At 47.5% G+C, this 15,391-nt stretch overlaps 1 protein-coding gene across 2 annotated transcripts in view; it reads right to left on the minus strand.

Moving 5' to 3' along the window:
* Positions 1 to 2,608: 2,608 nt before the first annotated feature.
* MSN (moesin) overlaps positions 2,609 to 15,391 on the minus strand; it is a 128,222-nt gene continuing 115,439 nt past the window's right edge. For both annotated transcript variants that reach the window (XM_074207760.1, XM_074207761.1), the window contains exons 5-13: positions 15,305 to 15,388; positions 14,224 to 14,370; positions 13,534 to 13,630; positions 9,618 to 9,781; positions 7,330 to 7,460; positions 6,675 to 6,835; positions 5,346 to 5,438; positions 4,573 to 4,785; positions 2,609 to 3,344 (exon numbers count right to left, since the gene is read on the minus strand). In XM_074207760.1, the coding sequence (XP_074063861.1) occupies positions 3,180 to 3,344; positions 4,573 to 4,785; positions 5,346 to 5,438; positions 6,675 to 6,835; positions 7,330 to 7,460; positions 9,618 to 9,781; positions 13,534 to 13,630; positions 14,224 to 14,370; positions 15,305 to 15,388 (1,255 nt within the window). In that variant the 3' untranslated portion in view covers positions 2,609 to 3,179. The remainder of the gene's footprint in view (positions 3,345 to 4,572; positions 4,786 to 5,345; positions 5,439 to 6,674; positions 6,836 to 7,329; positions 7,461 to 9,617; positions 9,782 to 13,533; positions 13,631 to 14,223; positions 14,371 to 15,304; positions 15,389 to 15,391) is intronic.

Below are 15,391 nucleotides of genomic sequence, written 5' to 3' on the forward strand. Positions count from 1 at the left end.
TACAGGCTCATTTGTTGCTTACATGGTCAGACCAGATCACTGTGTTGGTTGGTTTTGCTGAACCATTCTTCTGTCTTTAATTCTGGGCAAGAGAAACATGTATCCAGAAAAGATAGTGATGCAGTAAGTCAAAATTTCTGGTCAGTCAGCAAAAGAGACAGCATGTGCTAGGCTATAATCTATGTTCTGCCCTATCCCTGGGCAACTTTATTCAACAACTTTTAAAATTACCCTAGGACTTTTGGAGATTACACAGATAAGTTTTAAAAGAAGGGGGTCAGCCTGCATTGGTAGGTGGGGGTTCCCTATATATGTGATTTAAGAACCAGGACAAGATCATATTTCTGTCCTATTCAATGATACTGCCCAAGTCTGACCCTGAAAAGAGTTGAGAAAATGTAGCTTCCTTCATTTTTTGCAAAGGCATGGGCCCATACAGAACATGGCCTATTTGGCTGAGTCCAGTCAATGTGTTGGATTTTTTTTTGAATTCCTTCTCCCATCTCTTCTTTTTTCCTGTTTGTTACTAGGTATGCATTGCTGGGTAGGGAAAGAGGAAGCATATCTGGAAATTAGGGCAATGATTTATAGCAGCACTTTTTGTGGTGGCAAAGAATTGCTAACACTTGGGCAATAGTATGTTAGGCATAAGAAGGTGATGGACTACACTACTGTAAAGAAATATGAAGATAATTTCTGCAAAATCCAGGAAGACTTTATGAACTGATACACAGTGAAGGAAGCAGAGCCAAAAAAAAATTTAGATAATAGTACTGTTAAGACAAATGACCATGAAAGATGTATCAAGTCTGAACACCACAACAGAACTATCCACAATTCCAGAGGACTCATGAGGAAATAGACTACTGAACTCCAGCTAGTTTTATATTTGTTTTCTCAAGGAGATATGAGAAAGAATTCAGAATTGGAAATAAAAATTAATTCCAAATGAAAATTTAACAAGAAATTAAGGTGACAAACACAAAAGATAGCTAATGATTTTTTTTTAAATAAAAGTACTCTGACACAAAATGTTGTTCAGTCATGTCCCTATTACTGTCCATTGGGTTTTTTTGGCAAGGATACTGGAGTGGTTTGCCATTTCCTTCTCCAGAGGTAAACAGAGGTTAACGAGCTTTTGTTAAATGATTTGCCCAGGATTACACACAGCTAGTGTTTGAGGTAAAATTTGAACTCAGCTCACAAAAGAACAGAAGTCACATCCCAGCTCTGGCCCTTCTTCCCTGCCACTCCCAAGCTTTCAAACCAGTCAGGGCCCTCCCTCACACAGTAGGCACCTAATAAATGTTCTTTGAATAACTGAAACCAAGCCACAGTGTGGGGGTAGCTTCAATTTTATTGGCACTGAAACCAAACATGATGTGACCTGATAATAAACCCCTCCAGACAAATAACAAAACAAATACATATAAGACGCACGCACAAAGTCTAGTCTTCTGCCCAAGCTTCCCATGGGGCTAATTACTGCCCCCTTATCTTGCCAACAGGGACACCTCAATTTAACTGCTAGAGGCCAGGGACAGCAAAATGGCTGGTACATTTTACAGCAAAACATGAGACTTTGGAAGGAAGGCAGATGTAAGGCCACCCCTCCCCTCCCCTCCCATCACATCCCCTCACCATTGCTCAACTGGGGAAGGGAAGAGGGAGAAGTCAGGCCTGTCAGACCCAGAGAAACCAGGTCAAAAACTGGGGGAAAAAAAGCTGCAGAACAAATAATAATAATAATAATAAAACAATCTAGCGTGACCTACTGTGACGATGTCATCATTGATACAGAAAGCGTTTTACATTAATTTCCTGCAAAATATCTTCTTTATAATACAGTATACAAGGTGAGGGAGGGATGGGAGGCCAAAATGCAGCCCTGCTTTGAGACAAGAACCAGATTCTATTTCTGCATAAGAGGAAGGAGGAAATTTCAGTTGTATTAGATGGTGGACAGGGAAATCATACTGGGAGGATCCTGATGCCCCTCAGCCATCCTGGTAAGGATGGCTCAGAAGTATGCTGGGTGGGGTGAGGTGGGAGGGAGGGGCCAGGATTTTGAATGGTATTGATTTGTCAGGAGGACTGGGGAGGTAATCAAATGAAAAATAACCCAGAGCCAGCCTCATCCCTAGCAATACATCCTCGAAGGGGCTGTTTGCAGGGATACTAATATTGGCGAGCATGGTCCTAGGTCCTCTACACACACCAAAGAGGTGTGCCTTAGGGGACTGGAGCAGCTTGGGGGCACATCCACCTTTGGCAATCTTCCCATAGAGGGGAAGAGGGACCGGTTGATAGGAGTCCCCTTGTCTGCTCAGGTCTTAAGAACATGGCAGATGCCACAGAGGCAGGAGAGAGCTAGGTGGCCCCTTCCCCAGGACAGGGAGCTATGGGCTGTAGGGGTGGTGGGGAGAAGGGACAGCCCCCAAGGCACGGGTGGCCAATAAGAAGGCCTCCTCAACAGCCCCCATAAGGCACCCAAACAGCTCCTCTAAGGCACTGTTTTGCTTGGGGGTGCTGGGCAGCCAAGACTTGGTGATGATTTTTGGTGTCTTGCTTGGAGCTTTCTCCCTCCCTCCCTCCCTCCCTCTCTCTCCCTCTCCCCCTGTCCCCCCTCCCTCTTTCTCTTAGGGTGTTGGGTCAGCAGAACCACTGAACTGGGCCAGGGTCTAGGAAGGGAAACCTTCAGGAAGGGCCTGATTTCTCTCCTCTCCTAGTGACCTGAGAGGTCCTAGGCAGAGCAGGCTTGGGGACTATCTCTCTCTGATCTTTGGTGTGAGAAAGCTAAGATTGCTTCCCTTTCCCTTCAAGAGTCTTAGCCCTCGTCCTCCCCCTGGCCTGTACTGAGCCTGCACAGGAACTTGGAGAAGAACCACATGGGCCTAGACACTGTGCCCTACAGAAGAAGGAGAAAAGGACAAGCCCAGAAGTGAACCATGGAGGATAAGGCTAGGAATGGAGCCTCTGGAGAAGGCAAGTCAGGGCCTGGTCTAAGCTGGGAGCTGAGAGGAAGGAAGAGGGAAGGAAGGGGTTTGAATTTCTCTCCCTTTCCATCTCCTGTGCTCTGGGGCCCCTGGAGAGCCCAGTTGGTTGGTTCAGATAGGGCAAAGGCAGGGGTGGGAGAAGTCAGAGATGGCTTGGGAGATGGGGGCATAGGGACCAGAGGATTACATGGACTCAAATTCATCAATTCGCTGCTTGGTGTTGCCCTGGCGGATCTGACGCAGGGTCTTATACTTGTCACGTCCCAGACGCATGTTCTCTGCGTGAATCATGTCGTTGGTTGTCTTCTTGGTCTCATCTCGGGCATTGGCCAGCTCTGAGGTCAGGGCCTAGGTTGGGGGGTGGGGAGGGAAGGAGAGCAGAAGAGAAGCTGAAAAGGGCATTCTGACCATGCAGGCAGGAGAGAGGCCCAGCCTGAGCCCTGGTAATGATGATGATGGCCACTCACATGGACACAGCATGTATTGACTGACAAAGAACTTTCCCTCATGACAATCCCTGAACAGGTGACAGCACAACTATTAACCAGAGAGTAAACTAAGGCTCAGAAAAGTTGTGACTTGCCTAGGTCACTCAGATAGTAAGTGTCGAAGCCGGAACTCGAATCCAGGTCACTTAAAAGATGGGGCGCTGCTGCTCACCTCCAGGAGAGGACAAAAAGAATGGCCACAGGAGGGCTTTGGATTCGACCAAACTTCCTGACAGAAGGGGGAGGGGATGGGACATTTCTCTCCCCTGCCATCATCTCTGTGCCTTTGCCCATAGACCACCCAGCATGCAGACTCCATTTCTGCCTTCCTTCCATGATTTTTGTCCTGTCTCCAATTTCCCAGAGTCCCTTGCCCAGATATTTGTTCTGCCCCTTACTAATATAATATCACATATTAAACTAGCTGAGCTCATGCCTTCTCAACTAGAATGAAACTTCCATGAGGGCAAGGGGCCTCAGCTATTCTACACTGGACTTCCTCCAACACCCAGAACAGTAGGTTCTCCCTTGGAACAGTTCTTCAGGTGAATGAACTCACCCTTAATACCCTGCCCCCAGGTACAACCCAAGCGCTGGCTGCCCAAGCACAGAACCTTCAGGAGTTTAAGAAATCTTTTGGTTCAAAGTTCTCCAAATTTCATTCAAGAAAAGGAAGTGGCAAGTAAGGGTGAAGGTCACGGAGTTCCTTTGACCAAGGATTACAGGGACCTTAGAGGTCACAAGACCAATCCCATTTCACAGATGAAGAAACTGAGGCCTAGAGAATTAAAATGACTTGCCCAGGGTCACATGGTAGAACTCGAACCCAGATCTCCCTACCTCCAAGCTCAGTGCTCTCTCTACTAAATCATACCTACTAATAACTTGACCCTCATAGCTTGCTCCTCCTGACCTCCCCTTGGCAATCTACTTCCCCTCTTCTACCCATGGATTCCCCACCTTCTGCCCTTCCAGTGGGCACCCACATGCCTGAGGCCTTGCACCCAGAAGGCATGCAGGTTGGCACAGTTGGACAGGGAGGGTGAGCCCACTGAGTCTGTGGCTACCCCCCTCTTTCCCCCAGCTACCTTCAGGTGTTTCTGGACCCGCTCGTTCTTCTCCGCCTCAGTGGTCCGCTCTTCCTCACTGCGGTCCTTGGTGGAGGCCTCAGCCAGCAGCTCAGCACTGGCTTCAGCCGCGTTCTCATCCTGCTCATCATCCTGCTCATTCTCATGGGGCGTGCTCATAGCATTCTTCAGCTCAGCCCGGGTCTTCTCCAGGTCCTCCTGGACCATTTGGGCCTGTGTGGTAAAACATGCCAATGTGAGCCAGGACTGGTAGGGAGCCTGACCTGAGATTTCAACTGCCAGGTGAACCCATGCAGGCTGGAGCCAAAGCACTGGGATTGATTTATGCAGAATCACCCTACCAGTAGTTGTCAGAGGCAAGATCCAAAGCTTCCTGAACCAAGGAAGATTCTTTATCCACTAGAAAATAGGTGGCAGTTCAAAGCCAGCAAACTCCAAAGGACAAGATCATTGGGATGTTTAACAAAAGAAAGAAAAATACAGTCCGACATAGATAATGTTCATTGGTCACTATGTGGCCAGCAGGGGTCCAAAGAAGACCACCAGGCAGAAATCAGCTGCCATTTCTCTGAGGCTTTCAAGTTTTGTAGAGAGAAGATACCTTCCAGTAACATCCCCCTTCCCTTTTAAGAATAAGAAAGTTGACATTCAAAAACATCACATGCCCTGCACAGGGCATTAGAGCTCCCCAATCTAGCCTGTGGCCCAGGCCAAGGCACTGAGGATGGCCAGAGGTTACCCCAACCCACCCCACCCAGTGGTTCCTGCCTCACCTTCTGCTGCCACTCCACAGCCTCACTCTCTTTCTTCTGTCGGGCCATCTCCAACTGGCTAATCCGGGCTGTCAACTCTGCCATCTCGGAGGCCTGAAGAGGGGAGTGAGCCAGGACCCACTATGAGCCCGAGGGCTCCAGTCTTCCCACCTACTCCCAGGACAGAGGCTGGTTTGCTGCTCTTCTTTGCTTCCCCACAATCAATCCCATTTATGAAGCACCTACTTCGTTATTAATGAATTAATTTATGTATTTCTTTATTAAGCATTATGATAAACACTGGAATGACCCAAAAAAATGAGGATAGCCAAGCCACTGAAGGACCCCAAAAGCAACTGGGCTAAACTGGGGTCTGCCACCCAAGGCTCCCCGCTGCCCCCAGTCTGTTCCTCTAGATGCCAAGTTCAGGGGAACTTCAGAGGCACCTCACAAGGTCCTTCTGTCACATCACAGAACTTTAAGGGCTACCCACTCACTCTCGGCTCCCTCTCCTTTTATTATTTTATTTCTTTAAGATGACAGGACTTGGCCAAGACCACACAGCTACGTCATTATTAAGTGTCCAAAGCCGTATTTGAACTCAGGTCCTCCTGACTCCAGGGGTGATCTATCCACTACACCACCTAGCTGGCCCCCTTCAGCTCCCTCTCTTCATGTGGCCCAAGGAGAGGCAGGTCTTTATGGTAGCCATGTCACACTGTTGACTTACAAGAACCAAGTGTTCCACATACACTTGTGTCCTTGACACCAGGAGAGCCTGGTACAGGCTTGAATACTTGGGGACAGGGGCGGGGGGAGGTCAAAAGCCTCTTCATTCTACCAAACAGACCCTGCATGTGGACTGTACACTGCCCCTTCCTCACTGAATTTGGGCATATTGAGTAACTTTCTGAGGGTCACACAGGCCTTAAGGAATAGAGATGAAATTCCAAACAGATCCTGAGTTTAAAAAGAATGACAGCAAGTGGCCAGACCAGGCTGCAGGCACCTACTGGGAGGTGCTGGGAGGTGTACCTCAACAAGGTGGAGCACCCATGAGCATCCACTCCTCTGGGGACTTCTAGCACTACTGTTTTCCATGCTTGTCCTGCCCCCTGAGACCAGCACCTAGAGACAATGGAGCCACAGCCCCACAGCTGCTACCCAGGTGTGCCTGGAAGCCACTCCAACTGGGCCTAGCTGATCCCTGAAAGAAGAGTATCTCCTCATCCCTTTCCAGCCCCTCAGGGCAAAACTACTGTCCTGTGCTGTGGGGCATACCAGTGTACACAGACACACACGTGCATACTCGTTCCCCTAGCTCAGCGTGCATGCCCTATGTGACCTTACCAGCTGCTCCTGGGTCTTCTTCTGGTCCCTTGAGGCCCTCAGTAGGGCCTCTTTGGCCTCCTCAGCCTCCTGACGCTCCTTGGCCAGTTTTCCAGCCTCATCCTGGGCTCGCTTTCGCTCCTCTTCTAGCTCCAGAGCTTTCCGAGTCTGCTCTTCCAGTTCTGGGTGGAAGAAGATGGCAGATGAGACCAAGGCTATTCCTCCCCCACCCCGCACCCCCTTGCCACCCACCCGAAGACGGTGCCCATATGTGGAGGCCCAAACTCTCAGAGTTGGTAGGAACCCAGTCATACCTGACCAAGCAATGCTGATCCCCAACAAGGGGGAGGGGGGTTCAGTCAGCCTCTTCCTTGAAGGCAGTGGCAGAGAGCTCACTACCTGAGGAGGTAGCTCAGTCTACTTTTGGATAACTCTCATCATTTAGGAGTTTTCTCAGCCTCTCCACACCATCACACCCCCCCCCCACCCGCTTTCAAGTCCTTCCCCAGGAGGAATCCCTGAAGAGACTGAATCACAGTGAGATGATGCACAAGGGCTGCAGCTGCCTCGACCAATGGGGCAATGAGTCCCATACCCATGATCTCAAGGGCTTTCCTCATCTCAGAAGACTCTAACATCCCTCTGCCTTCCCAACCCCTCAAGGTCCCTTGGGTACCTTGCTGAGCTTTCTTGGTCTGTTCCTCAATCTGCCTCAGTTTCTCCATCAGTTCCTCCTTCTCTCTCTCGATCTTTTCCTTCTCCTTCTCAGCTAGCTCTCGTTTCTTCTTTTCATTCTCCAAAAGAGCCCTGGAGGGTCCAGGGAACAAAATGGGAAATAGCAGGCACTTAGCAAGAGAAACCACCAAAAAGAAGTTGGGGTCCCAGTTTACCCAGCATGGCAGAGACCATGCCCATCCCACCTAGGGAACCCTTTCAATTCAATTTAGCAAACATCTATTAAACAGCAACTGTTCTTAGCTTGGGGGAGCAGGTGGCAAGGGGGGAAAGTCAGAGTTCACAAGGAGTTTTACCGGGTGAATATTTTCTGCCCACTAAGCATAAGACAAGGCGGAGGGTGAGGCCAGCCAGGGAAAATGTAGACAAAACATTTTAGAGAAACCTGAGGAAGGATTCCCCCAACTGGGATCACAGGCACCTAGATCTAGGGCTGGGAAGAAAAGAACTTCAGGACAGCTAGACCTACTCCCTCATCTGACAGAAGAGGAAACTGAGGCTGAAGGAGGAGAAAGGACTCGCCCAAGGTCTCAGAAGTTAACTAGTCTGATCCCCTCTTTTTGGAGTTCAGTAAACTGAGGCCCATGGAGATAAAATGATTCTTCCCATAGTCAGAGAGGTAACAGTAGCAATGAGGTTTGAACCCAGGTCCCATGATTCCAGAAGCTGAGATCAGGGAAGATTCCCCAGATTGGCTGCCCAAGACCAAGCCATGAAGGAGGGACTTTAAAAGGTAGAAATGAGGAAGGAACCTATTTCAGGTTCAGAGGCCCCCTCAATCCTCCCTCATCCCTCCTCTGTGCTTGGAAACGTAGCTCAGGCCAAGGAACTCAGTAGACCAAGGCCACTGGTGGAACGCATTCAGTGGAGCAGAGATCACAGCATGACCCTGGGAAAGTCATTTTTCCCTGGTCCTTGTTTTTCTCTCGTTCTATGTTTCACACACTGGGATTCCAAACAGAAGACTGTAAAGTGAGGTCTGGGGGTGGAAAAGGGAGGGAGGGCCTTCTTCACAGAGGGTGGAGGCCAATGGCAGAATCACAGGAAGATTTAAGGATGAGGGAACCGAGGATGATTTTGGGCAGCAGAGAGAGAAGAGGCCAATATGGCCAGGGAGAGGCTACGATTAGAAAAAGGAGAGGGGAGGGAAGACACAGGAAAGAAGAAACATGCTGAAACTCAAAACTTAACAAAAAACTGAATGTTGCAAAGTATCTTTGCATGTACTTGGGAAAACACATTTTAAAATTTATTTTAAAAAAAGGAAACAGAAAGGAAGATTTCAAAGGGATCCTACCCACAACAGGACTCAGAACATCTGCCAAGCACGTGTCCCTCCCCCCCTTCAGCTGAGGGGTGAGGACTATAGGAGTAAAATGTTGTACACACTTCTGTGCAAACTGTCAGAGGATGGTGTTTGGAAGTTGATTTGAGCTAACTGATCCTTTGTTGTGAGAGCAGGTTCAAAGATGGTGGGGGTGAGAAGGGTCTGAGAAATGGGCTCATGGTGACTGAGGTCCTTTCCACTTCCCAAGATGAAGTTCAAAGCCTGCCTCTGCTATTTCCTGGGATTCCAGGCCTTAAGCCAGGGATCCCTTGGCTAGATAACCTCTCCATCTACCATGTGCCGGGAACCAGAGGAACCTGCACAAAAGAGAGGCCTGATGCCTGTCCTCCCAGGCAGTTATAAAGCTCCTAATGATGACAGTGATAATAACAAGAATGGTGATGACAGCAGCTGACATTTCTCGAGCGTGTCTATGTTTGCAGAGTACTTTATAATCATTATCTTATTGGATCCTCACAACAACCATGGCAGTCGGTAACATTATTATCCTCCTTAGACAACTGGGGGAAATTGAGGCAGACAGGGAGTGAAGTGACTTGTCCAGGGTCACAAAACTAGTAAGTGTCTGAGGAAGTAACTCAGGGTTTCCTGAGTCCCAGTGCTAGGCCACCTCTCAGTGCACATTTTCCAGCTTCCAACCAGGTCCTTTGGGAACCCACACCACCACCTAATAGCCAGGCAGCTTTCTCTTCCCCTGGGCCAGTCTTCACTGCCACCTCCAACTCCTTTCCAGACCTTGCACTGAGTAGGGACTTTAAGCCCCTTCTTGGTCCATTCTAGGTGTCCCATTTCCATTTCTCACTGATGGGTGCTGCCAGCGAGGTCATTCACCTGATAAAGCTCCTCCCACCCAGGCTTTGTCCCCAAAGCCTGGCACTCACCTCTCCATCTGCTTCTGGTGTTTCTCCTCCCGGGCCTGGGCCTTCATCTGCTGCACCTCGATGGTGTCTGGCTTGCGGCGTCGCATGTATAGCTCATGGTTCCCCATGCACAGTGCCAGGATACGTTTGTTGATGCGTAGACGGGGGGCATAGAACACAAAGTCCTAGTGGTGACAAGAGAGGGAAGAGAAAGAGAATGATATTGAGGAGGTCAAAGTCAAGAACAGTTGACATGGTGTGACAAAGGAACCCTGGACCTGGATTGTAAAGACTCTGCCATTTGTGAGCCACAGGCCGCTGCCCTCAGACTGAGTTTCCCCAGCTGTACTAATATGTGGTTTCCTTTACCATCTATAGATCTCAGTAGGCCAAGTAAGGCCAGGGACTGGACCTGCTCTGTTGTCTGAGGCACCAGGAGACCAGGTGATTTTCCAGGATCTTACATGTCTGAGGCAGGACTTCCTGGTGCCAGGATTGGTTCTCTAACCATTAGGCAACACTGGCCCATTTTTAAGCCAAAGATCAGAGTCTTGTCAACTGCAAAGCTGAGAAGAGATGTGAGTTCTTCTCAGTCTTGGCACTGAAGAGGTATCAGGGTGCCAGGTACACCACCAGCTTAGGGTTTGTCACTATAGGTGACATGTTGGAATTAGCTTTCAAGAAAATGTGAATCTCTCTATATGTGTGTGTGTATGTGTGTGTATAATTACTTTTAAAAATAGAGCACATGCCTATGTTGGGTCAGGTGACCCAAGACAAGGAGGGGGAACTGGCAAACTGAAGACTCCATGTCCCAAAGCTGTGCTAATGAGCTGGGGAGGAACCAGGCAAGGCCATTTCAAGCATAGAGGAAGGGTGGTCAGACAGCAGTTGGTGAGGAAGAAGAACTGGAGGTTTCAATGGACTGCAAGCACAATGAATGACTTATCAACCCCCAAACCAAAATCACTGCAATTTTTTTAATCAGAGAACAGAACTGGAATGTCAATGGGCACCCATCAATTGAACCAAGTTGAATGAAATGCAACAGAATTCCACCATAAGAGAATGAGAAAACCAAAGAATTTCTCCCAAAGAATTCGAGGAAAGGGAAGATTCATAAGGATGAAAGCAAGCAAATCCAATGACATGACAGACCCTAAAGGTAAGCGAATCCATTCTTGGTCACAGGGGATATGGGAGTCGTCAACAAAGGTGTGTGTGAGGGTAAGGGGTGAGAGGCAAGGATCACCAAAAGTTGCAAACCCTGCCCAATATGGTCAAGTTGCTTTTTTTGTTCCAAGAGGATGGTTTCTAGAGCAATCAAGGTTTTATTGGGAAATGACTTTACAAATAGTATAAAACCAAAAAGGAGTATCAAGTAAAGTATCAAGTAAAGTTGAAGTTTGAAAATACATTTGAAAATCATGCCAGAATGAGGCAGCTAGGTGGCACAGTGGATAGAGCACCAGCCCTGGAGTCAGGAGGACCTGAGTTCAAATCCAGCCTCAGACACTTAAAAATTACCCAGCTGTGTGGTCTTGGGCAAGCCACTTAGCCCCATTGCCTTGCAAAAAAAACCTAAAAAAAAAAAGAAAAGAAAATCATGCCAGATGGGTAAAGAGCAAGAGAGTGCCCAAAAATAGAGTCAGTGGGAGCTGGGCATGAACCCTAGTTAGGACAGGACCTAGCAGTATAAATGATGGGACAGCAGCCCAGCTGCACTGGGAGAGGGAGTTGCCTATGTTGATGAGCACACCTCAGCCTGGGCCAAAAAAGAGAAAAGGGTTAATGTCAAGTCAGGTCCAGCCAGGACAACAGACAGGCAGCTTCCTGTCACTAGAAGGTCAGGTGATACCTCCTTGGGTGGTTGGCAAAAAAGATTCCTTGGCTTTACTAACAAACAGGCAATTCTAAGATCCTCTCCCAGTGATTGCCCCAACCCTGCCATCAGGGGGCTGGAGCAGCCTTCTCTTCTGCCTGCTGGCCCCATGACCACATCTGTGTTTGACAATCCTCCCAGTCCAAGACCAGGCCTATAAAAGTCAACTCCTTTCTACCTCACTCTTCTAAATCTGGGCTATTTGGACCACCTATACTCAGTTACAGATATCCAACCTGGTGGCAAGGTCACTAAGCTTAGAATCCTGGAACAGAGCACAACAGAACTGCAAGGGGCAGGGATGCTTTCACATTTTACCAAGAAGGAAACTGAGGTCTAGGGAAGGGAAGGGGCTTGCCCAAGTCTCACAAAGGATCGCATCTGTAAAGGTGAAAGAGACTTCATTTTAAAGAGAAACTAAGAGGTTCACAAAATAAAAGTGGTTTCTGTAACCAAGATCAAAAGAAATGCAGTAAACTGGGAAACAATCTTTACAACTAATGATTCTGACAAAGGATTCATTTCTAAAATATACAGAGAACTTAGTCATAATTTCTTTAAAAAAAGCCATTCCCAGTTGACAAATGGTCAAAGGATATGCAAAGGCAATTTACAGATGAGAAGATCAAAGCAATCCATAGCCATATGAAAAATTGCTCTAAATCATTAATTATTAGAGAAATGCAAATTAAAGGTTCTCTGAGGTACCACCTCACCCCTCTCAGACTGGCCAGTATAACCAGAAAGGATAATGATCATTGTTGGAAGGGTTGTGGGAAATCTGGGACACTATTACATTGTTGATGGAGTTGTGAACTCATTCAGCCTTTCTGGAGAGCAGTTTGGAACTATGCCCAAAGGGTGACAAAAATGTGCATCCCCTTTGATCCAGCAATACCACTACTGGATCTATACCCTGAAGAGATGATGAAAATGGGTAAAAACATCACTTGTACAAAAATATTCATGGCAGACCTGTTTGTGGTAGAAATTAAGTAAATTTCCTTCCATTGGGGAATGGCTTAGCAAACTGTGGTCTATGTATGTCATGGAACACTATTGTTCTATTAGAAACCAGGAGGGATGGGAATTCAGGGAAGCCTGGAGGGATTTGCATGAACTGATACTGAGTGAGATGAGCAGAACCAGAAAAACACCGTACACCCTAACAGCAACATGGGGGTGATGATCAACTTTGATGGACTTGCTCATCGCATCAGCTGCAACAATCAGGGACAATTTGGGGCTCTCTGCAATGGAGAATACCAACTGTATCCAGAGAAACAACTGTGGAGTTTGAACAAAGACCAAGGACTATTACCTTTAATTTAGGGGAAAAAAAACGATTTCTTATTGTCTGATCTTGCTATCTCGTGTACTTTGTTTCTTCCTTAAGGATCTAATTTCTCTGGCATCACACTCAATTTGGATCAATGGACAACATGGAAACAATGTAAAGACTGACAGATTGCCTTCTGTGAGGGGTGGGGGGGAGTAAGATTAGGGGAAAAATTGTAAAACTCAAAATAAATAAAATCTTTATAAACAAAAAAAATAAAATAAAAGTGGCTTACCTATGGTCCTCTAGGCCATGGAAACCTGGAGTAAAACTGGGGGTTTCTGATTCCACACTGAATATTCTTTCTACCCCATCACCTTACTTAGCTTTCTCCTAGTCTAGGAAACTTTTTCATTTACTTCCTTTTCCCCATGACAAATTTCTTCTCTGTCCTTTACTTTCTAAAGCAGGAGTAGGGAACCTTTTTTTCTGACAAGGACCATTTGGATAGTTATAACATCACTTACAGGCTATATTTGCTCAACCATTTAATTAATTCACCCCTAAAAAGCTATTAAGAGTTACAGAATTTCAAATCCTGTGGTTGCCTTGGCAACCCCAGATCCATCTGGTCTCACAAGTCAGAAGTCTCCTGCCCCGGTCCTAAAGTGACACTTCAAAAAGATTCGGTCATGCCATTGGTTTTTGGTGTTCTGTTGTCATCAAAGGGTCAAGCAGGCCCAGATCCTGGCCAGAGAGGGACAAAGATCACTTACCGGAGCCTTCTTGTCAATTGGCTTGATGACAAATTTCTTATCATTGAAGGAAATGTTCCTGATTTCACTCCAGGGGAAGCCAATCTTGGGGGTCAGCCTATAGGAGAGGACATAGAGAAGATCATAGCAGAAGGGAACCCCAGTGCCTGCAATGCTCCTCACCACTGGCTTAGCAAGTGCTCTCCAGCTAACAGCATAAGAAGGGAGGGACTCTGCCCGGGCTCCCATGGATGGCTGGTGAGTTAGTGCCACAGCTAAGACTCAGATCTTCTGGTCCCAACCAAGCCCAGCATGCTCTATTCTTCATCAGGATGAAGCAAAGTAGCCCCAACAGTCCTTTTGCCAAAACAAAGGTAAAAGGAATTCTGTCTCTTTAGTCCCTATTTTAAATGGGTGGCTGGGAAGGGTAGAGGAGGAGAGATGAACCCAAAAAACTTCACAAAAAACAAAGATCTATGTCTCCACATGGTCCCTGTGGAAATCAGCTGTGAAGTGGACTGTCTGGTCAATGATGATTCCAGCTGACAAGAAAGACATGAAGACATTTAGCTTATCTCCTGAACTGGTCATGGCCCAGATGTTGGTCCAAGGAACATTCCTGCCTAGAGGCAATGACAAATCTTCCTCCATATTAGGGCCTAGAGAGCCCCAGTAAGCAGTGGGGACAGGTCTGGGCCCCCCCCCCCTCACCTGTCATTCTGCTCGTAGATATTAAGTCCCAGGGCATCCACACCAAGCCACAGTTCAGAACCCTTTTTGTTCTTGATGTTGAAGTAATTGACCCCATACATCTCCAGGTCCTGAGCTATCTTCAAATATTCCAGGACAGCATCTTCCCTGAAAGCCAGAGAAGGAGACAGACACATGGTAGGACCACTTCACTCACCTCTCCATCTTTCCCCCATCTTCAACTAGGCCCATCCTCATCCATCCTTCACCTGGTGTGGCCTTCATTCTAAACCTGAGCTTGGCACAGGGATCCTCAATGGGCAAAGGGCACATTCAGGGCCTTCCATTATCTGGTCCCATTCTTCCCTTCTCCCTCATATAACTTCCATTCCACACAATCTCCAGACACAGCAAACCTACCCCTCTAAACTCCCACAGAGCTCTACTGACCGCAGGTTTTTGCCTACACTGTTCCCAATACCTGAAATGTCGTTACAGAAGCAGAATTCAAGTGGATAGGCAACAGGGAAATTGAGACCAGTCCTCCAGTCCTCCCCTTTACAGAGAGGCAAGACTGAGGCCCAAAGAAATTAAGCTACTTGCCAAAGGACATATGGGAAAGCAACAGCTGGGATGCCAACTGGCATCTTTCAGCTCTCAATTTCATGCTGCTTTCTCCCTTTTTCCATCTCCTACTGAAGTTCTAGTACCACCCCTGAAAACTTTTCCATGATGCTCTCTGGTGTCTGTCAACCCCAACCCCTAAGACTTCCTGGTATACCTTCCCTGAATCCCTTGAGGGATGTAATAGTGGATATCTATTATTAGATAGGAAGATACTTGAGGGTAAGGGTAGGGGCTCTCTTTTGTCTCTTAGTGCTTGGTCCACAATAGATGCTTAATGAATATCTGAACCATCTGTTTATATCTTCTCCCCTTCCTAGACTATAAGCTCTCTGAAGCCAGGGCCAATATCAACTTATTCCAAATGGTCCTCCATCAGTGATCAGCATAGGGAATTTCACATGATTGTTCAAAAAAAAAAATGGAATGCCTGGCCAGGCGTGAGGGTGGTCAGAGGGGGCAGGGTCGGCAGCCTCACCTCAGCATGCCCCGGTGCTCCTCATGCCACACCTGGATCCTCTCCTCCCATTGGTCTTTGTTCAGCTTGTGCTGCTCCAAGACTCTA

The sequence above is a fragment of the Macrotis lagotis genome, chromosome X, assembly GCF_037893015.1.
Source record: "Macrotis lagotis isolate mMagLag1 chromosome X, bilby.v1.9.chrom.fasta, whole genome shotgun sequence".
Classification (NCBI taxonomy): domain Eukaryota; kingdom Metazoa; phylum Chordata; class Mammalia; order Peramelemorphia; family Peramelidae; genus Macrotis; species Macrotis lagotis.